This window comes from Platalea leucorodia (genome assembly GCF_965183815.1).
Source record: "Platalea leucorodia genome assembly, chromosome: 1".
NCBI lineage: Eukaryota > Metazoa > Chordata > Aves > Pelecaniformes > Threskiornithidae > Platalea > Platalea leucorodia.
In genome coordinates this window covers 24,160,744-24,185,449 of record NC_138823.1, presented here as the reverse complement: position 1 = coordinate 24,185,449, position 24,706 = coordinate 24,160,744, and the positions used below count along the sequence as shown (strand labels likewise).

At 37.7% G+C, this 24,706-nt stretch overlaps 1 protein-coding gene across 14 annotated transcripts in view; it reads left to right on the top strand.

Annotated features, from left to right (window-relative positions):
• VPS13B (vacuolar protein sorting 13 homolog B) overlaps positions 1-24,706 on the top strand; it is a 485,731-nt gene that overhangs the window by 383,115 nt on the left and 77,910 nt on the right. For 10 of the 14 annotated variants that reach the window (XM_082316766.1, XM_082316765.1, XM_082316762.1 and 7 more), the window contains 4 exons: positions 4,262-4,669; positions 16,830-17,029; positions 21,128-21,335; positions 21,644-21,846. In XM_082316766.1, coding sequence (XP_082172892.1) covers positions 4,262-4,669; positions 16,830-17,029; positions 21,128-21,335; positions 21,644-21,846 — 1,019 coding nt within the window. The remainder of the gene's footprint in view (positions 1-4,261; positions 4,670-16,829; positions 17,030-21,127; positions 21,336-21,643; positions 21,847-24,706) is intronic. The other 4 variants (XM_082316760.1, XM_082316768.1, XM_082316767.1 and 1 more) reach the window with 1 other exon arrangement.

The window sequence follows — 24,706 nt, the reverse complement described above, 5'->3', positions numbered from 1 at the left end:
AAAGAAATTGTTTCAGACAGAAATTTCAGAGTGCTGCTTATAGGTTTTCTTTTATAGATGTTATGATTTTGTTCAAACAGGCCATATTGAATCCATTGGGTTTTTTGTAATAGATTTCAAAATACATAATAAATGTAAGTAATATGATGACTAATGGGTCAAGTGAAGTTGGAACTTTTTAAATGAGAAAATAGCTGGAAACAGTTTTCAGGAAACTATTCCAGTTGATTTTTGGTCCCCCACAAGGTGTACATTAACATAAACTCCATAGAATCGCCTCTGGGACCTGAATTCCCTCTCTGATTTCATTATTGCAACGTGATTCTTTTCCTTTTGCTGTTAAGTCATCTCCTGGTGTGGTGGGAGCATATAATAAGTGTAATTTATTTATATTTATCTAATCTCCTTTTAACTCAATAGTTATTTCATCATTCTGTTTCCTAGTAGCTGTTCAGAAAGTTGTGAAGGGTAATTAGAAACGAGTAATTGACAGACATGTATTTACTGGGTAATCTAAAGAGATGTAGTAAAGAAATTGAGAGAGAGAAAGAACAATTCAAATTCTACACTCAAATGCTACACTGTAATAAAAAAAATATTGCTTTGATATCATCTAGTTCAGTCTGATTTAAACATAACCAGAAACAACTCACTTGAACGCAATCTATTTACATGCGCAGTCATTTCTTTACTATTTATTTGCTGGAAATAGATAACACCTGGCAAAATAAGTTATTGCTATTATGTCTTAAATCTAAAGAAAGCACGGGAGTATAATTGTGGTAGCCAGTCACTAGTAGGCAAAGGAGAGACTGATGTATTTGAGGAGTTAAAGGTGGCTTTGAGCTACTTTTTGCCCTGTCCTGATTCTGATGTAATTTAGGACAATTCAAAGAGTTGTTTGAACTATAGGAACCTGTGTTTTCCTACCAGTACAGAATCTGCACAGTATTGTGTGGTATGCTTCCCAAGGTGTTTAAAATCATCTAAAAAGACTGTTACCCTTGGATTTTGCACCCTGGAAATTTCATTCCAGCTGCATCTAGGTGACCCTTGACATTGTAACATCTCTTTTTAGCCCATTTTGAGTGACTGGAGAAGCTGCTGAACATCTATCTTCATCAACTGCTATAAATAGCTCTTCATGTTTCATCAGTTTTCACTGTTTCTGTCCGTCACTTAAATATGTTTTTCTTAGAAGAAATGTTAAAGTTTCTTTTGTAGTGCTAAGTATAAAGTGCAAAACAGGACAAAGACTAAAAACATGTTGATTGCTCAATTGGATTTTTATTTTTTGAACATTTTACTTAAAATGCCAAAGAATCTCCTTACATAATCTTTCCCCAGTTGTAAAAGTAACCTATGCCATTATGAGTGAGTTAGAATATTTGCAGTGAAGATTCCAGAGTTACATTTTCTGCAATTAGGCTCCTGGCTGCCGCTGCCTTCTGTTGGGGCTGATTCACTGGATAATCATAACTTAATACAAACCTTTGTCAAGTTATCAGTCACAACACCATCTTTCTGTGTGACATGTGCAGTTTCCAAACAGAAAACAGGGAAGTCATTTGCATTTCTCTGGTGTCCTAGCGTGCATTTTTTTTTTATTGCTCTCTTGGATGAGCGCCGTGTTTGTGAAAGCAGTGATAAAACACAGGCCAGGACCACAGGTGCCATGCATGTTCCACTGCTGAGCTTCACCAGTGCCCTGTGTCTTCTCTGCCCTGGCCTGAGGAAGCCCAAGAGGGAACTATTGCTCTCATATTCATCTGCTTTTATATCTTTCTCAATCAGTTTACTCTCTAACTTTAGCTTGACACCTTTTCTATCAACTTATGTCTAAGCAGTTTTTGGGTTGTAGGGTTTTTTGTTGTTTTTTCCTCTTCTGTGCTGTACTACCATAGGAAAGTGCTGGCAATAAAATGTGCCTTTGACAAAGCAGTTAGATGTGAAAGCTGTCACACCAAGCAATAAGGGTCCTTTCCTCATTTGCTGACTTACAGACTTAATTATGTAGCAAAGCCAAGAACATCTATTCTGTTTTACTCCTTTATTACTACGTCACCAGTGGAGAAAATTAAGTCAATAAGGGGCTTGTTTTGAAAGTGCCTAAATGATTCAGAAACCCAAATCCTAGTGTGAGCTGGATTTCACACTTGGGGCATTTTAAAAATGCTGCTCATTTGTTTGGTGGGGGTTTTTTTGTGTGTGTGTGTGTGTTTTAAACATTTCATTAGAATAGCACTCCTTTCCATTTGAGTATCATAAATAAATTAATATTGTAATGTCACATGGGTGTCTACTTTCTTCGTAAGTCTCCTTTCTCCATTAAAAGGGAGGAGAGGACCAATGATGTGTGCAAAAAGGCAGGCGAGTCTTGGGGTATTCCTTAGCGCCAAGAAGGGTGGACAGATTTTCAAAAGTGTTATGATATTTTTCTTCCCTTTGTTTTAATTAAAAATATCAGTACATAAGTATTTTGAAAAATCTTCCAAGTTGATTATGTGAGGGTTTGGATGCCTAGGAATCTTGCTTTCTTCTAATGTTCAGCTTCCTAGCTTTGATACTTGCCTTTTTACTAGGTCCATGTGTTAGCTAGTGTTTTGTCACAGTTTCTAGGAAGGCTTTAAAACAAGAGAAAGCATTTTCAGAAAACCATTAATTAAAATCGTAAGTTACAATTAAAATAGTTTTTCAGTCTTAAATTTCAGTTAGCTGTGGCTTGTGGAGTACTACAGACTTTTTTCTAAGATTGTTTTGGCTTTTTTAAATTCAGCTATAACAAATCTTACATGGCCATTAATGAGTTTCTCTTATCTTTGTAGAAAAAGTGCTAGTTTATAATTCAGAGACTTATCTATTCAGATACTAAAGCATCTAACTGAAGTTTAGAACCCTCAGATATTTTCGGGGTCAGAAAAGTGCTTTGTCACGTGCCTGGGACTCTCTGAAGTCAGTATAAACTTATGCTTAAGAGCAGCTCCGAAGCTCTGTTCCTGCATCCCTTTACTGGTGGTGTAAAAACGTGTACTTTACCTAAAGAGTGGGAGAATCGAGCTCATCGGTTTGCATCAGCATTAAGAGTAGAACATGACCCTGGACAAATTGAAACTAGGTCCTAATTGCGGTGAAATATTCATTAATCTGTGTAAAAACTTCAACAAACAGTGTTTCCTATATATATTTATAATGAAACTTGAAACTAAGTAGTGCTGTTTTCTCTGAACATTTAATCTAGTTTAGGTATATGCACAGAATTTTAATCATTTCTTGTTCTTGGGGGTGGGGCGGTGGGAATCAAACAGCAAAGTGAAAAGCAAACTTTTCCCCCTGCCCGGGGTAGCTGTCTCATTACTGGGTGAAAGCTGAATTTGAAATGAAACATTTTAAAAACTAGGTTAAAGGTGGATTTCTGTAATGAAGTATAATGTACTGATAAAAAGGCAGATAGAAGCACAGAAATAAGTTTCAACCATCATAAAATCCTGCTTTCCATCTGTGATATAACCTTGGTAATTGCAACATCTCAGCTACTAAAATATCACTGTTGTCAATGTTGTTCGTATTAGTTGTGATTTCTAAAAATTCTGTGAGACTTTTAGCAGTCTGGGAAGTACCAATATCCTTTACTAAGGAGACAAAGAACATTTTAAAAATACTAGGTTATTCCAATCTCCCTGGAAAACACAGAAATCTAAACACAGCTCAGTTTTTATATTTGCTTTTGATTTCACATTTCATCTTGAAAATGCATTGAAGAATACTGCATATTCGCTGTGTAGGAAACAACAGAATATACATGCTATTCACTCATTTAAATGTGTTGAAAATGTTCGTTGTTGGCTTTGGAGTTTAGTCAAATAGTTCTACTGGATGTAAAACTCCAGAGAATGTGAAGTATATTTTCATTCTGACACAAAAGGACTAATGTATTTACCCTCCTACACACTCGAATAAAGTGTGTGTCTTTCAGATAGCTGTGGTGATTCCTGGGAAGAAATAAGGAAATAAGATCGACGTTGTGACATGTTTCTTCCTTTATAACTGTGTATAGTGAACATTGCTTATAGTACTTTTCATGAGGTTTTAATTCAGATTTATTCCTAAAAATATTGTTTCGTTCTGTTTTACCACTGATTCAGTCCTTTTAATGAGATATGGTAGAAATAATGTTATCTCCACAAAATGCCGAACATTTTTACATTGCTTGAATAACTGCACTATAGCTTCTCAGATTTCTTTCTCCAATTCTCTCCTACAGCTGACATAAATGTGGACGTATCAAAACCTTTGAAAGCAAATCTCAGTTTTGTCAGACTTGATCAAATAAAGCAGTTTTTGAAGAAAATCACGACCACAAATGATGATGAGCCCAGGAAGGAGGCTGCTCCGTCAGCTGGCGTTATTCCAGATGAGAGCATCACTTTGATAAGCAAACACCCCAGTACAAAGGATTTGCTACCTGCAGCGCACAGCAACGCTGCGCAAAAAGCTTCAGTACAAGAAAACTTGTGGCGAGCCCTTTCCTGCTTCCAGAAAATTTCCATTCACACCGTTCAAGTGGTTGTTGAGATGGAAACCATCCCACATCCCAGTAAACCTTGTTTGTTAGTCTCTTTATCAGACCTCAGTGGGAGCCTCAATATTAAAAGTGGACATAAAACTGCAGGTAAGAGTTTTTCAAAGTTGGAAGTGCTACTGATTTCTTCAAGTGGTGGTCTAGTAACCATTTTAAAGCATGGGGCATTGAGGGGAACTCCTCTGGCTAACGTAATAAATCCACAACAGAAAATAGCAAATCCCTGCTAGACTCCATTACCTGAGTTTTCCTTTCAATGAGGCAGCACCCAAGAGCGCTTAATTTTGTATTTAATGTCCCCTAGCTTGTAATTACTAATTTATTGACAGAATTCTGGCTGGAATAGTGGTTACAAGAACCACTATCCTGGTATTCTGGTAATTCAAAGGGCAAAATTTTGACAGTTTTCACTCTATAACTACATTTTCGTGTTAGGACCCTGTATTTCTGTTTTAAAAAAATACAAAAATAATTGTTCAGAGCCCTGACGTATGCTACTATGTAAATATTGGGTCATACCATTATTCTCCTCCAGGCTTATGAAGTTTTAAGTTTTTACATGCTTCCTCTGCACTGCTGAGAGTCACCCAGGGAAAAAAGGCGCTCCAGCCTCATTACTGCAGAACTGCAAGGAAACTTTACACCTTGGGTACAATTAACAGGATACCAGAGACTCATTTAAAATGAAGACATTTTGAGTGTCTTTGTAAATTGTTTTATTAGTCTTTTAATAAAATTGAAAAGATGGTACATTTACATGATGTGGAGATGAGCCAGATGTAGGTAGTTGGCAGAGTAGCTTGTGAGGTAAAATGGTCTGTAGCTGAGAGGAACAAGTTGTAGGCCAAGAGAGGTGGTGATTTATTTCTTTTTAATCAGAAATACTTCTTCTCAGGCCAGCAAGTTTCAGTGCTTCTTTATTGTTTTAAAAGTTAAAAATGAAAAATTTAAGGTTCGTAGGACATGAAAGCCTGTGAAAGTGCTGGAGCCTGAAACTCTTGATTTATCCATAAATAAACAGCAGTACAGGCAGGAACAGTGCCTGCGTTCCCACGCTTTTCCGAACGAATCGCAACCCTAGCGTAGAAAGCACTGCAACTGAGTAAAAGGCCTTTCTAATGTCCTTTAAATAGTTCTTGTTTTCTTTCTAGTTTTCTTTCCTTCCATCACTTCCCCTCTATCATTTATACACTATCCGTCCCATGGTACATTATGGTATCCACTCAGCTTCGATATATCAAAGCCAAGCCTGTTCCGTCACTGTACTATAAAGCAATTTGGCAAACTCAGCAGCGTATATCACTTACCCTGGAGTTTTTCATCCTCCCAGAAGGAGGATGTACCTTGCCTTGCACGTTAAGCCTCAGAAACATTCTGCTACGAAGTTCTGTTTCTTAATTCTTCTGGCAGTCTGAGGAAGCCAATCTTTATTTTTCATGTTACAAGCTATACATGAATCTTCAGTATATTTGTAGTCTGGCAAGCATTGTTAAGTAAAGCAATACTGATGCGGAATCTAATGAAAATGGAAATTAGTTATTCTATATGAATAACTTTGATAACCAGACAATAAATAGACATCAACAGACTCTGTTCACATTTTTTTCCAGTTAAAGTTGCCTTATCTTTGTTTTATAAAAAGAAAAATACATGTGCATGAGATTTTGCATGCTGTCGTGATGATGCAAGAAGTTGTTATAAGTTTCAAGAAGTGCAAAAGACACACTTCCACGAAACTGATTGAAACTGTCAAAAATTCTTTTAATAAGTTGTTTGGATTTTTATTTAAAATCATTAATTTGAAACTAAAGTGCAGATAGAAACCAAAGTGGAAATTGTAACTTCAGGAAAGAAGAAAAATTACTTAGTGTGGGGGAAATGGTATTATAATCTTGTGTTAAAAGTACTTTAGAAGAATACCACAGTTACTAACTAGATTTGTTTTATTATTGCAAAGAAATTATGCAAGCTAACTCAATTTAAAAAAAGTGTAGTAGCTGTGTCTTGGGAGCAAGGAGTATTTAAATATGTCAGTTCTTCACTACTTTTCTTTTTACAAAAGGTTTTACAGCTATACCTTTTGAGCTAAACAGGGTTAATGTCAGATTTTTTTTTTTTTAATAGAATGAAACTAATACGCAAATACTTCACTGTGTCTTTGATTTTACAGTCAAGTAACTATTGTGACCATCTGCAGCAGCTGCATTTTACGAATTATTTGCTGAACCAAACTAAGCACAATGACAAAAGTAGTCATCTCAGATGTACTGTTAAAACAGAGGAAGAAAAAGGAGCATTGCTTGCCTTTTGTACAGTATGGCCATCTGCTGTACAGATGTTATTATATAGAATGACTTCAGATACAGTAATTGTAGAAAATTTTCATTAAAACCTCAACAATTTGCACTTGTTTACTTGAATCTGCATAACTCCCCAGTGAGACAACACAATACGCTTGGGGTTTCTTTGGTTCTCACTAGCTTTCTCTTTGATCCTTTTGATGTGCTGACTTTAATAAACATAGTTAAAAACACTGTTCAAAAACATCATGGAAAAAACTACAAAGGAACAATTATAGCAGTAGAAACTACACTAATCCCTTACTTACGCAAGCTATTTTTAGTGAAATATGTTTTTTTTACACATTTTATGTGGCAGTGTTTTATAAACAGTGTAAATGACCCCTTTTCCAGATGAGTTTTAATGTAGGAGATGAAGTTGGTTTGTAAGGAATCCTATTTGCTAGGAATTATTTAGCAAAAAAAAAAAAACCTCGCAAGAATGTATTGTCAGCATTTTTCCTCCCTTATAGAGGGAAAACAAAAGTGCGTGACCTTGTGTAGTGCTTTGATTTTTTTCACTGAAATTAAGAAAGAAGCTTGCCATATAACTTTTTTTTAATTATCAGTTTTTCCTCTAGACTTTCCTGGTTTAATCATGGAAGCTAAAGGCCTTCTGTTTTAATTTTTCTTCTTAATCTCATATGAAAGTAAAAAGATGTAGCTTCTGAAAAACAGAGGGGCTAATTAGTTGAATTATTTCACTTCTAACAAAATAAATTGTAAGTGTTGAATACTCACATTGCAAGTGGATCAAATTAAAACACCTCCATTTCTACATATCCTGCTGCACTGTTATACAACTCCAAACCTTTAGTGTGTCAAGGGACTTCATTTTTTGGACATTTTTCATGTTTTAATACAACAGTTACTTATAACAACATGGTTACTATTTCTGCTAGAATACTTATATTCTCCTCTGTACTTATGGTGAAATCCTGAGTATTTTGGTTTTAGTAAAGTAATACTGTTGTAGAATGTGATGCAGTGTATTGGCAAAAACCAAACCAAAACAAAATCCCTTTTCCAAAAAAAAAAAAAAAAAAAAAAAATTATTAATTTTACTTTAGAAGAGGCTACCAGTATAGTTTTTCTGATACCCTTAAGGCCAAGAGTTTAAGTCGTACTGATGTTAAATAAAATAATTCTCTGTAGTCGTTTTATATTTTGTGGCTTAGAGTTACAAGTTAAAACTTGTACCCATTTCATACAAGCAAATAACAAACATTTAGCTCATTTCTGGCAGCTTATTTGTACTGTTGACAGAAAACCCCAAGTTCAAGAACTATCGTTAGACCTGGCTCAGTGATTTTTGTCCTCTGAAGTATGTTGCATCTTCTACAAAGCGGCTGGAGCTCTGGAGTGCCATGTACCCAGTCAGATTTGAGATTGCTTGGTGTCACACTTGAGATACGTAGCTCACTCCGGAACAGTCACATGCCATTGAAGTGGAAATAATTTTTAGCAATGAATACTAGGATATAGAATGCAATTCTGAACATATGGCTTTCGGCTAATTTAGGTTTGGTGTTGAAATTAGCACTACCTACCTGCCAAAAGAGCAGATAAATGAGAGAAGCTGAGGACTGTACTCTCCCCAGAGTGAAAGACAGCAAGAAGCCTGTAGCCTTATTTTGCTCTGGCTGGACACAGGAGGGAAGTCTTGCTGTTCAGTGTCTGAACTGAGAGAGTTACGGACATAAAATATTCCAAAGATCATAGGCAGAATTCCCCAGCCCTTCGTCTTGTATGCAGAGATGATTACTTTAGCATATAAATAAGGGAAAAAAATAAACACTAGTTGAGTGTATGATAATCGCTAGTGTTTTTACTAAACCTGAAAGAAATTGCAAACTTAGGATACTTTACAGAAATATTAAAAATTAAATGCAGCTATTAATTGGTGTAGAGCAAAGACCAAACTTCATTTTGGACTTAACTGACTCTCTCGAGAAAACTCTGCTAAGGCGTTGTCATAGCCTTTGGATGCTGCAGATATGCAAGTTAGCCCATGGGGAAATAAAACATTAAATGAGATATGACTACCTAAAATAATATGCAGCAGTAACAAGCCATTTACAACACCCAGAAGACCTCTGTTACTTTTAGAAAGAAATATAAACTCTTTCCAACACTTGAACAATAGGAAATTAATTCTTTGTCAGTAAAAGCCAGAGGACAAACTAAATATTTAAATGGCCACTGAGGATTGAGGTGGAAGTGCAGCTTGTAGACAGCTATACAAATCACTAACAAACCTTAATGAATATTGGGTGTGGGCATCAGGGTCCTGTCAGATTTGACACCGTGTCCCAAGTAGCTTAAACCTAACACTCAAGAAAAGGTGGAGACCTCATCAGGTCTCTAACATCTGGGATTTTATTTGTCATTTTGGCATACCCTGCAAGCGCAAAAGAAAGAGTAAAAGGGGATTATCCTGACAATGAAATGAGTTACTGAATCTTGTGATAATGAAAAGCAGAAGAATTCTAATTCCTTTCTATAGTCCCTGAGGTGGAGGTGCGTTTATAGTTCTGCAGGAGTATAATGCAGGAGGGAAGAACAGATGGCCTAAAATCCATGAAACAGGACACCACCTAATCCCAGGACTGAGTACCACTATTAATCCTGGTCAGATTCCCTACTGGTACTTTGTAACAGGGTTCAGAATTGCTACTGATGAACTAGCACATTAACTCGAGGGGGGGAAAGAAAAAAAGAAAAAAAAAGTTAGTTGTAAGTTGTTGATTCAAGACAGTGTGCACTAATTTTGTAGGACTGCATTTACAGTTTAAAGAATTCGACTTCAAAAAGTAGACTCCAAGTGAAATTCAATTCAGAACAAATATGGTTATTTTTGTAATCTCTTCAGCTTTTATTGTGAAAGTAATTGCATATTATTTTGAGACTGGAATTTCTTTTGTTGTGTGGATCCCAGTGCTATATGTGGCAGTAACAGGTGATACAGCGTTTTCATGGTAGTCAATTCTATAGAATGTTTACATTCATGAGGAAATACAGATAACAGTGAACACTGAATGTTTTCTTTGTACGTTTTATGCTTTCTGTGCAATTCCTCCAGTCTGATCTACATTTTGCAGTGTGAGGTACAGAACACAGAGGTGAGGCATTACTGCCTGGTCTTAAGGGCCAGTTCCTTAAGTTGCTTAAATTGTTGACGTACTGGCAACACGTTTCTTCTTTTTCTATGACAAGAATATTTTTTATGGGATGAGATCACCAGCTCGCTGCCCAAACGAAAGGTGCAATTCCATAGGAAGTTTAGGTTACTGTGGCCGCACGTTTCCACACTCTGCCTTGTGCTAGCTCTGTTACTCGGACAGCTGTTCATTGAGTTGGGTCAGGGCACTGATCTGTCTGAAAACTAAGCCAACAGGAAAGAAAAGTTTCCAGCAAGATTGTCGCCTTAAGCTGGCTCGCTGGACAGGTACACGTTAATGACCGTGCTGGCACAAAAGAGAATTCAGAGAAGTATATAAAGGAGGGAGGGGGAGGAGGGATCGAAGGGAGGAGAAGATTGGAACATAGGAGCCTGGACCTGGACTGGCCTTAATCCTGGGGACCCACATCCCAAGAGTGCAGGGAAACCTGTTCAGTTTGTATGGCCTGGGTATATCTGTCAAGCCTTGGACTTGCACAAGCATAATTCACTGGTTTATAGAGGCTCAAACAGATCCAGTGCTGCCAGGCACTGTCTTCAGGATGGTTTATTTATAAGGAAAAGTTACCCTCTAGTTCACGGACTATTTAGTTTATCAAAGCAGTTGAAATCCAGTGAATCAAGCGTAGGGCAGAGGAGCAAGGACCAAAGCTGTAATTCTAATTCAGCCTTGTGGCAATTATATAGGGCTACATTTTGAGTGGCATCCACTATTTTGTAGTGCTTCATTTACTGTGCGACCATTCAATGTCTGATTTTTCAATAGTGCTAAGCATCTACAACTTTCTAAATCAGTGACAGTTGTAGGTGCCAGCTACCTCCTGAAAATAAACCAAAGTTTTCAACCAACCACCTAAAATTAACATGTGAAAATACATAGATTTTTTTAAATTGAAGAACCTCTCCATGCCCATCTGTAAAGCTGGAGTGAGAATGTTTAGCCACTTTTCTGAAAACTGCTGATACCTAAAAATAAATTGTTTATGATACGAGAACCAAGTATTACTCATGTCAGTATAGCACCCAGTCAGTTTTGAAAGCTGGACTCACGGCTGCAAAATAAACACTATTTTTGTTGTTTTCCATTATGCATTTTTATCCACTTAATGAGAATAAGATAGGGCAATATAGAGCTTTACAAATATATTCTAAATTATTGTGTACCAAAGAGAGCCTTGACCAAAAATGAAAATCCCTTTAGATCTTAACTTTAATATGCCCTGTCCGATCAGGCATCACAAAATCCAAAATTACCAAATCAACAAGCGAATTGAGATTTTTCAGCTATTTAGTATGCAGTAGTGTAATGAACATGATGTACCTGCCCAGTTATTCTTTAAGGGAGATGAGCTCATTTCAAATAGATAACCATCTTTGACTTCTCTTCTGATTCATCACTGACCTGAACTGCATTTGAACCTTGTTAGACACAAAACAAGCAGGATTCCTGGCCTGAGCTATAAAATATAATTAAGCCCTTTTGAAATGATGTGTAAAAGAACATAGCTTTACCCCCACTATAACCACTACCACCACCACAACCAATAAAGTTAAATCAAGCACTGCCTGTAATGGATTAAAATAATAAATGTTCCTGGATTTTAGTGTTTGAAGTATTTGAAGAAAACAGGCTCCCAGCAGCCAGGACTGCTGAATGCATGGGGACATTTATTAGTGACGAATTCAAGGGTTTGGCCTGTTTAAGATCATTACTTTCTGTTTACCGTGTGTTACACATCTCATGTTTTTACAGAGCCCACATGTGTCCCCATGTAATGCTGAAAAACTCTCTTTCACTAAAGAATAGTTAATTGGTAATCTGTAAACATTGTTCTCGTGGGGAGAATGAACGATCGTAAGATTCAGCTCGACACTAATGAGAAATCCAGTGCGGTCAGTGGATTGTTAACTAAATCTCTCCTGGAAAATTGTCCTTTACTACGTCTCACCATTTGTTTGCTACTGCTGTTTCCAGACTTGAAGAAATTGGCTGACTCTTAAATTAACTGCAGTATTTCCCTTGTAATTATTTTCATAGCTTTGTTACCCTTTCTTCTCAGAAGCTGCTTCGTAGAGGATACCTGCCAACAGAGCAGTGTAGCTCTAGTGTAACTACTCATTACATGATGTATCTGAAGTTTTCTTAAGAGGAAAAAAAATCATGTAGATAATTGTCAATAATTTACATATTCAAAGCTGTCTTAGTATCTTTGGCAACTTTAAACTAGCTACTGAAGTTACAGATATGAAGAGTGAATGCTCAGGAGCAAATACGACAGATTATCACCTTAGTAATGTGTGATATTAAAGCAGAAGGTAGTAAGGAAAACCACTCGCTAATTAACCTTCAGCAGCCAGATTGTATCTCTGCTGCGCAGGCGTGGAAGGCCCGTGGGAGAGCCTGGACTACTTCTTCAGCGTGCATGGCCATCCTTTGGGTGGGAATGCAGTCTGCCAGCTGCTGCGGTCGGGGCAGCCCACATCGCTCACATGCGCCTTGCCCGGTCCGAACCAGCATGGCAGGCTCTGCGCTCTGGGGCACAGTCTTGCTTCTGAGCTGCCCCAAACTCAGAAAAGCAATTTTCTTCCTAGCGCTATGCTGTGTAGCAAAGCTACTAGCTTCCAAGAGGCTTTTCAAAAGATAGCTTGACTATAGTCCAGAGCCATTTGCTATATTTGTTACAATACATGTGTTTCCATTTTCTTAAAACTCTTTTCCCATATAGAAGTTTGCCAATTAAAATCATGCCCTATGTTGTATTAGGTGACAGTGCAGTGAACCAAACAGGATTTGCAGCTATCTAAGGAAGAGCAACTGCACAGAGCATAATAGAAGGAAAAAAATTCCTGCTACATTTCTACTTGTTTCATTTGGAGTTGATTCAAATATCAGTATTTTAAAATGTTTTTTAAAACAGAAAGTCCATAGTTAATGTCAAAACACTGTCTCTCCCTTTGTCTGTGAACCAGGAAAAATAACAACTCTTTCTTGACACCTGTTTTGCCTAAACAGTAAGTGATTGTTACTGTAAGGCAAGGGTTGTTTTAATGTATTTGCTGCATCTATTAAAATGGGCCAGCTCCTTTTTCTCTATACACATGAATGGATTTATGCATACAGGGCAGTTTAACAAACACGGAGCCTCCTATTATTGGTAAACGCTAATATAACTATATTATATATAAACCCTAATATAACTATGTTTATAACTATATTAGGGTACTCAGATTCTATGCGATGTCTTTCTAAATGTTAGCATAAATCAAGTCTCTACTGACGAAAAAAAAGAAACCTGTTAGAATATCAAAGAAAATGTTGTCTTCTAGTAAATTTTCTTCACTATTCTGATCTCCCTCTTTCATTTCTGAGCAAGTTAATTTCTTGACATTACCAAGCAAGTGCCAGCTTTTTTTCAAACCCTCCTACGTATACAAATACCTGGATATTCCTCTTGAGCACGTGTCATCATAGGGGTAGTCCTTCCAATGGCATGCAGAAGCCTGGTGCAAGTTGTATTTTGCTCAGTTAGCGTGGCAGTATATTGTGGTGCTGTTGTGGGTCTGGGTGGAGTCTGACAACGGAGGGCTGGCAGCATTTTTTAAACACTGTCCAAAGCAAGTGCTTCATATTTATTAGTCTCTTGGAGGAGTATTTTAAAAGTCAGGAAACTATTTGTTCATAGAAGTAAATTATTGCACGTACTGAAAACTGTGTTGATGTTCATGAGCAATAGTCCAAACAGAACAAGTTAACTTCTACATATCACAACAATCGTTTGTGAAGATATATGACTTCTGTGTGGTGCCATCTCAAGTTCACTTCAAATGGAGGCTTTGATTTAATCTGTTTAAACTGAAGTTAGAATTTGACAATAGAAGTTTGAGAGAGAGAGATGAAAGGACTGACTGAAAATAGTGTGGGGGAGGGGAAAAAAAAAGAAAATAATTATTTTGCATCTTTACCTTTCTGAGATGATTGCTTTAGTCATAGGAAAGCAACTTCACTACCGAGCATGTACTTTGAATGTTAGTATGGCATTTAGCAATCTTAAAATAAGCTCCCTTTTAGTGCATACTGGTATATCTTCACTCCCTTCCCTTAGGATGTGAGATTATTTCTTTTCTAACGTCATCCTTTTAGGATTTCCATAGTAATGGTACTCCATCAAAGCTTCCCTCAGGCCCAGAGATCTCTTTATTTACTATTGCTTTTTAGGGTCTGCGCATACTTGTTCTTCATTTGTTTTCTTTAAGCTTCCTCAAGACATCGCTTTGTGCGAGTTTGTCTGAATGCTCTCTGCATTTTTTTTTTTTATTAAGAGCACAGGGGTTTTTATACTAAGAGTCACTTCCTCCCCAAAAGGGCACGTAGATATAACTGCTAGGAAGGACGAGGGTGTGATTCTTGCCTGTACAAGAGCAATCTGGGTCGCAGCAAGAAAAAGAAAAATCTCTCACTGAGTCCCTGAGCTTTTCCTCGTATTTGTAGGGCACAATCCATGGATATGTCTTGCAATATTTGATTTATTTAAAATTTACCAACACTTCCTTATCCTTAATTGTATCTTCATTTCTTATTGTTTACATAGTGTTTGAGAAAGGCACTGCTGATTTTGAACCAGCAGTGTTATGTGCTGAATGTTCAGTTCTGTTTCTATGCTGTTGGATATTGTGTTTTCTTTGTACTGTGTGGAGCTGAGATGACAACAGAAAAAGACTGCAAAGCATAATTCTTCCAAGTGTAATCCCAGTGAAAGAAAACATAAATAAAACCACTTGTATTCTGGCATTCCTTTTTCCCTTTTGTTATTTCTGCAACTTGGCACTTATTCCAATAAAACTATAGAACATTTCTGTATATTGCAGAATTGTGCAATAGTTACTGAGAATTTCTTCTCTTTAAAATCAAAGTTCCATGTAGCGTATTAAAAAAAAAATAATTTCCAAATATTGTAGTGCCTCTTAAAATAACTAGACTGAGCATAGCAGGGTGAGGGTGAGCCCTTCCCATAAAAATACCTCTTCTACTTGGTTTAAGACTGTATGTAAAGCTGCTTCATTCCGCAGTTTACAGGATCAAGTCTGAACCAGTACCAAAAGGAGAGGCGTCAGGGTGTGTTGATGTTGGTTTTCTTGATTATCACTGAAGTTCAGTGTCAAAAAACACGGAGCGGTTTCTGTTGTATAAACCTGTTACACATGAGACCAGACCCAGGGGTTCAGAAGCCAGCCTAAATAACCAGAGCTAAAACCCCTTTTCCAGTTGGTGACAACAGTCCTGTTGATTGGCATGGGACAAAGGTTTGCTCAAGCCCTTGATCATTGTTACTAAACTCCAAACGGCTCAAGGGAGAGATTCTTCTTGTTTGTGGTTCCTACTCTGGTTGAATACAATTCAGTGCCATTATTGCTATGGGGATTGTTGGACCACCTTCCTAGTAGATGCTGGATTAAAAAAAAAAAAAAATCCAATATATTTCCTTCCATTGTATAAAATATTTCTCAATATTATGAAATCATAATTCCCAGGATGCAGACAGGCTTCTTTCTGGATTCTAAGAGAGATTCATAGAAGAACTGCATGTATTCAAAACAGTGAGTTTTTTTGTGGGATTTTTCTACCAGCAAAGGTATGAAAATATAAAATGGACCTGTACCTTGAAACATCCGTACGTAAGCGTTATGTGTTTTTTAATCTTTTGCTCCTGGTAAATATCCAGTTTCATCAGAAAAATAAGCCGTGGGCATTATAAAGTATGGTGACATTCAATATTCAGAGTGTTGAGTCCAAGTATGAGCACCAGAAGAGAAAAAATTAACCCAACCTCAGATGTAGTAATTTTCATGTAAATATACAAAAGAAATACAGAGATACTAAGTACGGTTTGTTTTACTAAACACTGATTTGCAGTAAGTTAAATTCACAAGAGAGGTGACATTTCCAGATAGTGTTTCTTTCCTAAAAATGTTTGTGTCTTTAATGAGTACATAAGTTCTGTCATAAATCTAACCCGCCGTTATCATTTTTATGTTTTATAAAGCTATGTAAAGTGCAAATGGTTATGATGTGAAAAGTTTAGATTAAACTAGTTTTTTAAGTAAACACATGTTATATATTTTGAGTTACAGTAATAGTTTTGAATTATTTGAATTCAAACATTACCCTTATTCTCCTGCTAAGCACTCCAAAGTCTAGCAAGGCAATATTTTATAATAACTAACCTGAACAAAAGCAGAGAGAATTGTTCAAAATAGCTATTTCCTATCAGTTTAAAATATAATCAAGTGAAGCAGCTGTTCTTGTTCTTAATATAATCTTTTGAAAAAAATTTCATAGTTTAGTGAAAAATGTCTCTTCTCGTAAACCTTAAAATACTCACACATGTAAAAAGTCATAATGTTTTGGCAAATAGTTCTTTGTAAGGAATGTGCATGAGACATACCTTCTCCATAACTGCAACACTGAATAAAGCATGCTCAATAGCGTTGGAAGAACAAGCTAAAAAAAAAAAAAATCACGAGTCTTGTGGCCCAACTGTGATGCTCTTCCTTGGAGAGGAGAGCCATTGTCCACACGAGTATTTCCATGAAAGTCAGTGAGACTACTTGTATGAGTACTTGCTTGTGGGCAGAGATTCCCAGGCTCATGGTAAAGTGAATTCAGGAAATAAGCACATAAATGTTGGGAGAATAACTACGGGCGGGATTAATTGTCTCTCTGTCTTTTTAGGAATCCATGGATCATCTTTTGTCCTTGACATAAAAGATTTCCTACTTAAAACAAGTCTCAAAGAAAGAGCCAAATCTCTGATGGGCCCTTTTTGCTGCTCTGTTAATGTCGAAGCCAAGTGGTGTAAGCACAGTGGTGATCCTGGCCCAGAGCAATCTATTCCAAAAATATACATCGATTTGAGAGGAGGACTGCTGCAGGTCTGTATAAAATGCTTATGGTTCTGCTATTGAGCTGGACTGGCTTTGGATGATTGAGATTTCATCAATAAATTGCATGAAAGCCTGTAAAGCTTTGCAGCCTACAAAGGTCATTGTGTTGGGGTTTTTTGCTTGTTTGTTCTGGGTGGTTTTTGTTTTACCTTTTAAAATAAGTATCTATTTTTTCATGTAAAACTGTTGATTGAAAAATAGTGTACAGTTTTGTTTGGTTTGGTTTTTTTTAAATACTGCTTAAGCCATGTATTCTAGCTGTATGTGTGTGTTCCCTTAAAACTACTGGATCAAATTGCTAACACTTAATATCTATGACCCTGTTCTGATGTGTGTGTGTTTGTCTGTCCATGAGCTATGTGTCTGTAATGCCTAGGGGTAGCTTTAAGAAATACATATCCTTTCTTTTTAGACTTACACCAGTTTCTCAGGGGAGTAATTATAAACTGTTGTTTGTAGCAATTAATACTCAGTTTTCCATGCTATCCTCTCCTTTTTGGAAGTGCCCACAACTTGAAACCAGTCCAAGAAGCATGGGAGTTCTTGAAATGAAAAATAGATTCTGTGGGACTTAAACAAGTGGGCTTTAAGATATGTCTTGTTTTAATTATTTTTATTGTAGTATCTATACACACCAAATGTTTTAAAATAAATATATAAATCAAACATATAAAACACAAAAAGGAAATTTTGACATTTAGTCATGTCATTAGGTCTTTTCCCAGAATCGGCATTAGAAGTTCTTAAAACCACAGCACTGGGAATAGGGCTAATTCAATAATACAAATTTTAAAAAATTAAATCTTAATGAATAAATAAAGTGAGTTTGTTTCTCTGCTTCTTTTTTATTTGTTATTCACAGGTACTTGGCTGATTATGTTTACATGTTGTTAATAATAAAAAGTTGGGGATTTTTTTCCGAAATTTTGGGGTTTTGACAAGGATCAGAAAAATATCTATAAATCTGAGAAAGCCATTTATTATTAGAGTATACACTGGGATAATTAGCTTTTGCAAAAAACAATTAACTATTTGGTCTGGCAGAATACATTTGAGAATGCTGACAAAAGCATTAGCAATTCTGTTTCAAATTAATTTATTTATGGCTAATGATTTTACCAGCTCTAAACATGACCTCATCTACCACTGTTAATTTGTATTGCAGCAGAGCCTAGAGAGCTTATGTGAAATTGGTGCCTCATCTGTGAATATAGTAGTAGGAGTTCCATGCTCTGGAGTTCCAGCTGCCTAAAAATAAAATGAATAAAAGTGGGGGGAAAAAGCATTCCTCCCCCCTCCATCGATGGGGGACTGAGGCCTCTGGGATCAGCTTAGGTGACACAGAGCTCCTCTGAGGTCGTGCTAGACCAGGTGTGGGACCCTGAGCCCAGAGGTACTCCAGAAACTGCAGTAGAGATGCACCAAATTACGGAGATGATGTGGGTAGCCCAGGACTATTTAGCTCAGGACTGGCTGTAGCTGTGTTTCAAGAGGGTCTTGGTTTATTCCATGGGCTTACATGTAGGTGCAGAGGAAGAAAAGGCTTCCTTCTTGACAGCTGTACTACATGCTCTTTAAGCATCTTCTGATTCTTTTTCGTATTTGAAAATTGATATTACCCAGTGAAAAAACTTGCACTATTCTTTATGTGCGTACCTGACTTGTTTACTTTACTCCTACCCTTACCATGGACTTTTAAGTTACTGTCTGGTGATTTGCTTTCATCCCACACTGGTTCTAAGTCTTATTTCTTTATTAATTGCTAGTTCCTTCCTTGTCTTCGCTATTGCTTCTGGGCCCACTTCTGTACATGAGGACTAAAGGACTTGTCCTGTTAACGTGATTCTCTCAAACAGGAGTTTGATTTGAGAAAAGCGGTGCTGCTTGTTAAAGCTGGGAGAGAGGAACATCTGCTTGCCTTTTATTTTGCTATAAAGTGTATGAATCTTCTGGACTTTGAATGCCAGTTTCTAGAATCACAGAGTCATAGAATCATTTAGGTTGGACAAGATCCTTAAGATCATCAAGTCCACCACTAAACCATGTCCTCAAGCACCACGACTACCCGTCTTTTAAATACCTCCAGGGATGGAGACTCAACCACTTCCCTGGGCAGCCTGTTCCAGTGCCTGACTGCCCTTTCGGTGAAGAAGTTTTTCCTAATATCCAAACTAAACCTCCCCTGGTGCAGCTTGAGGCCGTTTCCTCTCATCCTATCACTCGTTACCAGGGAGAAGAGACCGACCCCCACCTTGCTACAACCTCCTTTCAGGTAGTTGGAGAGAGCAATCAGGTCTCCCCTCAGCCTCCTCTTCTCCAGGCTAAACAACCCCAGCTCCCTCAGCCGCTCCTCATAAGACTTGTGCTCCAGACCCTTCACCAGCTTCGTTGCCCTTCTCTGGACACGCTCCAGCACCTCGATGTCCTTCTGGTAGTGAGGGGCCCAAAACTGAACACAGTACTCGAGGTGCGGCCTCACCAGTGCCGAGTACAGGGGCACGATCACCTCCCTGGTCCTGCTGGCCACACTGTTCCTGATACAAGCCAGGATGCTGTTGCCCTTCTTGGCCACCTGGGCACACTGCTGGCTCATGTTCAGGCGGCTGTCAACCAACACTCCCAGGTCCTTTTCCGCCAGGCAGCTCTCCAGCCACTCCTCCCCCAGCCTGTAGCATTGCATGGGGTTGTTGTGACCCAAGTGCAGGACCTGGCACTGAGCCTTGTTGAATCTCATACAGTTGGCCTCAGCCCATCGATCCAGCCTGTCCAGGTCCCTCTGTAGGGCCCCTCTACCCTCCAGCAGATCAACACTCCCACCCAACTTGGTGTCATCTGCAAACTTACTGAGGGTGCACTCGATCTCCTTGTCCAGGTCGTTGATAAAGATATTAACCAGAAGTGGCCCCAACACTGAGCCCTGGGGAACACCACTTGTGACTGGCTGCCAACTGGATTTAACTCCGTTCACCACAACTCTTTGGGCCTGGCCCTCCAGCCAGTTTTTTACCCAGTGAAGCGTACGCCCATCCAAGCCGTGAGCAGCCAGTTTCTCCAGGAGAATGCTGTGGGAAACCGTGTCAAAGGCCTTACTAAAGTCTGGGTAGACAACATCCACAGCTTTTCCCTCATCCACTAATCAGGTCACCTTGTCATAGAAGTAGATCAGGTTAGTCAAGCAGGACCTGCCTTTCATAAACCCATGCTGACTGGGCCTGATCCCCGGGTTGTCCCGTACATGCCGCGTGATGGCGCTCAGGATGATCTGCTCCATAACCTTCCTCAGCGCTGAGGTCAGGCTGACAGGCCTGTAGTTCCTGGATCCTCCTTCCGACTCTTCTTGTAGATGGACGTCACATTTGCTAACCTCCAGTCAACTGGGACCTCCCTGGTTAGCCAGGACTGCTGATAGATGATGGAAAGTGGCTTGCTGAGCACTTCTGCCAGCTAAATTCTTAGATATTTTTCTAAATTTCTGTTTTAAACTTCAAAAAACTTTAAAATTTTAAACCTCACTCTGAGAACTTGTAGCACATCCAATGCATATTCTGTATATACTCAGTATTTGTACTTCAGATGATCTTTCGTATGTCTTTCTAGTCATCTTTTTTGCTGTGTCACTTCCTCAGTTTTTAATGCATTCCAGAATTCCACTTTGGAGCAACATGTCTTTGAACAGTTTAAACTTTGTATCTTTAAGGTTTTTTTGTCATATCTTGAACTGCAAGACCTGTGACTAGTCCTAGCATTATGTACTGCACTCAACTGTAAGTTCTTGCGTATCACTTTTAAGTTCTGTGGTCTTCCAGGCAGCATCGGTATCAATTGTAAGTGGTAAGAATTAATGCTTTCCTTCGAATGATGAAAAGAACACATTTGCCAAATGGGTTTGTAGAGATTTCTTGTTCCTGTTCTTTATTTTCACGTTAAGGATACTTGCAAGCAATTAAGGTATAAGCAGAGCAGGCTGAAAGCCATATAAAGTTCGTATTGTTTTGGGGAGGTTTTTTCCTTCAAAAATGACTAAATATTTGTATGTAACTGTTTTGTCTTTTCTCTTTCTTTTTCTTTTTGTCCTTTTTTTTAAAGGTTTTCTGGGGTCAAGAGCATTTGAACTGTTTAGTTCTTCTCCAGGAGCTTCTGTGGCAGTACCTCTCTAAAAAGGGCAGCGTAGAGACATTGGTATCTGAACGTACACACCCCACTTGTTTTTCTACGGGAAGGAATCAGGCCTCAAGAACTGAGCATACCTCAGATGATCTGAGAACAGGCCTGTTCCAGTATATACAAGATGCAGGTAAGAAGGATATTATTGCTGTCTTCTTTTTTTTTTAATTATAAAGTAAATACAGTAGTAACCTAGTAAAGATTACTTGCCTCTTACAATGAATACTTTACTTTTTTTGGAAAAGCAATTGAAAAGACATCTGCTAGAATGAAAAAAAAATACTTTCTTGATTTCTTTCCATTAAGCTGTAATCTTTTAAAAGTCAGGGAAATTGCTTTTATATTTTCTCTCCTTTTGATCCTGAGGGGTTTATTTTTAACTACTTTGGTCTCATAAACCAGCATGTTTCTTTCTAGAAATTATATAACAGATTATAGCTTTCTTTCATTTGACAGAAGCACAAAAACTGCCCAGTGCCTATGAAGTTGTGTTTTACAATGAAACTGAGGATAGTCCAGGAATGATGTTGTGGAGATATCCAGAACCCAGAGTGCTCACTCTTGTAAGAATTAACCCAGTTCCGTTTAATACCACTGAAGACCCAGATATTAGCACTGCTGACCTTGGAGATGTTCTTCAGGTGGGTAGTGAGAGTTTTCTATTTTCATTAACAGAAGAAAACGTTACTGCTGTAAAGTGAATGTTTTCAAACTTAGGTTTATTAAAAATAAGCACAAAACAAATGTTGGGAGCTCTATAAAATCAATAGCAGGTAAATTCCACAGCTTGAGCACATCTTTAGTTTTAAAACTACTTGTGCAAACATTTTAACCACTTACCTGTAATGTTTTTCTGTGACATAATAAGCTATAGCCAAATTTATTCTGTCTTCCTATGATTTCATGCATCAGTCTTTACTTAAAGATTTCATTTCATTTGAAACTGAAACACGTGAAGAAAGACCTGGTCTGAAATTGCCAAGATTCAGTGGAATCATTGAACTAAAAATTTCCAATCCGGCCATCTTTTTCTGTGTCTGTGATGGCAGATGGCTGTGCTTCTACTAGTAAGATCCACGAGGCAGAGAAAAAGGATCTATTTTCTCTTGGTTTGCTTTGAGAGGGTTGAAGTGGGCAGTCCAGTTTGACTGTGTGAGATCATGGAACTGCCCTTCAAAGGAGGGCTGAGTGTTGCAGCTGTGTGACCCTGTGCCCCAAAATTAGACCATACCTCATGATTACACTGATCCTTAACTCTGAGAATTTTTGCTTTCTAAAATACACAATCAGGTAGTTACATTCTCTCTTGTCTAGTGTAATTCATCTTTATAAATTCACTTACTCCTTGCACGCCTATTTTGATTTTTGCTCAATTTTAATTTTGTTAATATGAGTTTCTTTTTTATATTACAGATTGAATCTGTCATTATTTTTTTAAATTTGAATCTGCTTGTTAATCAGAATAGTGTTGTGAGTCAAGGGAAATAAATATCTCCCAATTCTTCCTATTTGTCCAGAAATGTTGAATTATATTTCATTATTCCTATAACTTTAAAAATTGCTTTTAAAATTGAATTATGCACCAATATGCTTTGAGTTATGGATAAGTAGCATAATCTTCCTCAGATAAATGGTATAATGTTATTACCATGCACATACTGTTAGTGAGATCATGTAAGTGTCCCACCAATTTCTTTGCCCTCTAGACAACCAAATGTCAGCTCCTTTCACTTATATGAAAAGTAAAATTAAATGGAAAAAAAATCAGCTCCACTTGGCATGAGGTTTGAATCAAAGATCAAAATTCTGTTATTGTATGCTGTCTTGATGACCCTGTAAGGTTGCTATGACAGCCAGCAATTTGCCTTCTTTCAGGATAGTGTTTTCAGAGCAGAGCACACCAAGTTTTTGGTATAATTACATTAAGCTCCCATTATAGATAACAGACATCGTGAACATAATGTATGTGCTTGTGTAATAATATGTCCCTGTACAGAGGGAATATCGGTTCTTCTTCAAGTGGGCATACACAGCTGGACTTCTATTAGTACACACGTTCTGCTGCTTTGTGCTTCCATGCTACGGCCTAGAGAAAAGACGGTAGTTGCAATCCTCTTTCATTTCCCCTGCAATTGCCTCGGACAGTAAGATAGAAACCGGGAAGCACTCAGCTACCAGTGTTCAGGTTCTGTCAGCTTCTACTGGTCTTCATGTAATTGTTCAGATTTGCATTTAATCTTATACGTTGGCTGCAGTGAACTGTTTCCATCAGTCTCGTTTTAAGTTTGTGGTCAAGCATCCCTGTATAGCTTCCCTCCATGATGCTTTTTACTGTGGCACACTTTCTTCTTAAGGTCTGTCAATTTTATGATTAATTAATTCTTAGTAAGTCTTCTATTACTACCTTTTGCTTTCAGTTACAAGGGCAGAGATGAAAGATACCAGCCAAATTAGAGGACATCTATTAAAAACTGAGCTCTTGGGCACATGGAGTGCAGAAATGCCTACGAGAGGATCCACATTTTGGTAGTGGGCCATTAATTATGGCAGCAACTGTTGCCTGGCTCTAGGTGGTGATTTATCACATTTTCCAGAAATGGCCATGCACCTACACAGAGCAGCTCTGCACAATGTAGATGAACAGCCATTTTAAACATGGACAATGTGCATTTTTTTATTAGTCTAACATAGATATGTGGGTGGAGTAAGTAATACAGAGTCAATTTTCAAATTCTTTAGGTAAGCTACATTTACCAAATACTCATCTCAAACTTTAGGTTCTGATTTAAATTAATCAGGAGGCCTTTCATCAGCTCCACTTTTTTCCCTGTACAGATATATGTCTGTTTCTTAATATACTGTGTATTTAGTGCATATGGAAAATTGATGAAATATAAAGAGAAAAAAAGACAAAACAACACTTTTATTTTATTCACTTCTTGACATGAAACATCAGAGGAACATCTGCAAGCCAAAGACTTCAGCTTTTTTGATAAAAGGATCTAAATTTAAAGACAATAATGATATTAAAGTATATTAAAATATATTTTAAAAACTTCCCCAGGATTGTGTACATGTTCAAATGCTCGGAGGACCCATAATGTCACCAGCTGTTCTACCAGTCTCCCTTAATCCTTTACTTCACATAAATCCAAGCAAAGGTGCACTTCTGTAGTTTGTCTGGAATTAAAAGTTTACCAGTTGCATGTTCTTTCTTTCCGAGTAAGTTGCTGTGGCATTTCATCTAGCTTTCTGTCTTTGTTAAACTTCTTTTGGCATATCGTTTTAATCATGGGCAGGTTTTAGAAGTCTCTTTGTTTTTATAGCTATTCTTCAAATTCCTGAAACTTGCAAAAGCTTCACCATAAAGAGAATTTTTCTAGATATTGAAGTTATGTGTCATCTGCTGTGGCCAAAGGATAAGCAAACAGGTTCAGATTATAAGAGTTGATATGAACTGTATTGTTTCTGTAAAACCTTACCTTGCTGCTATTTCTAGAT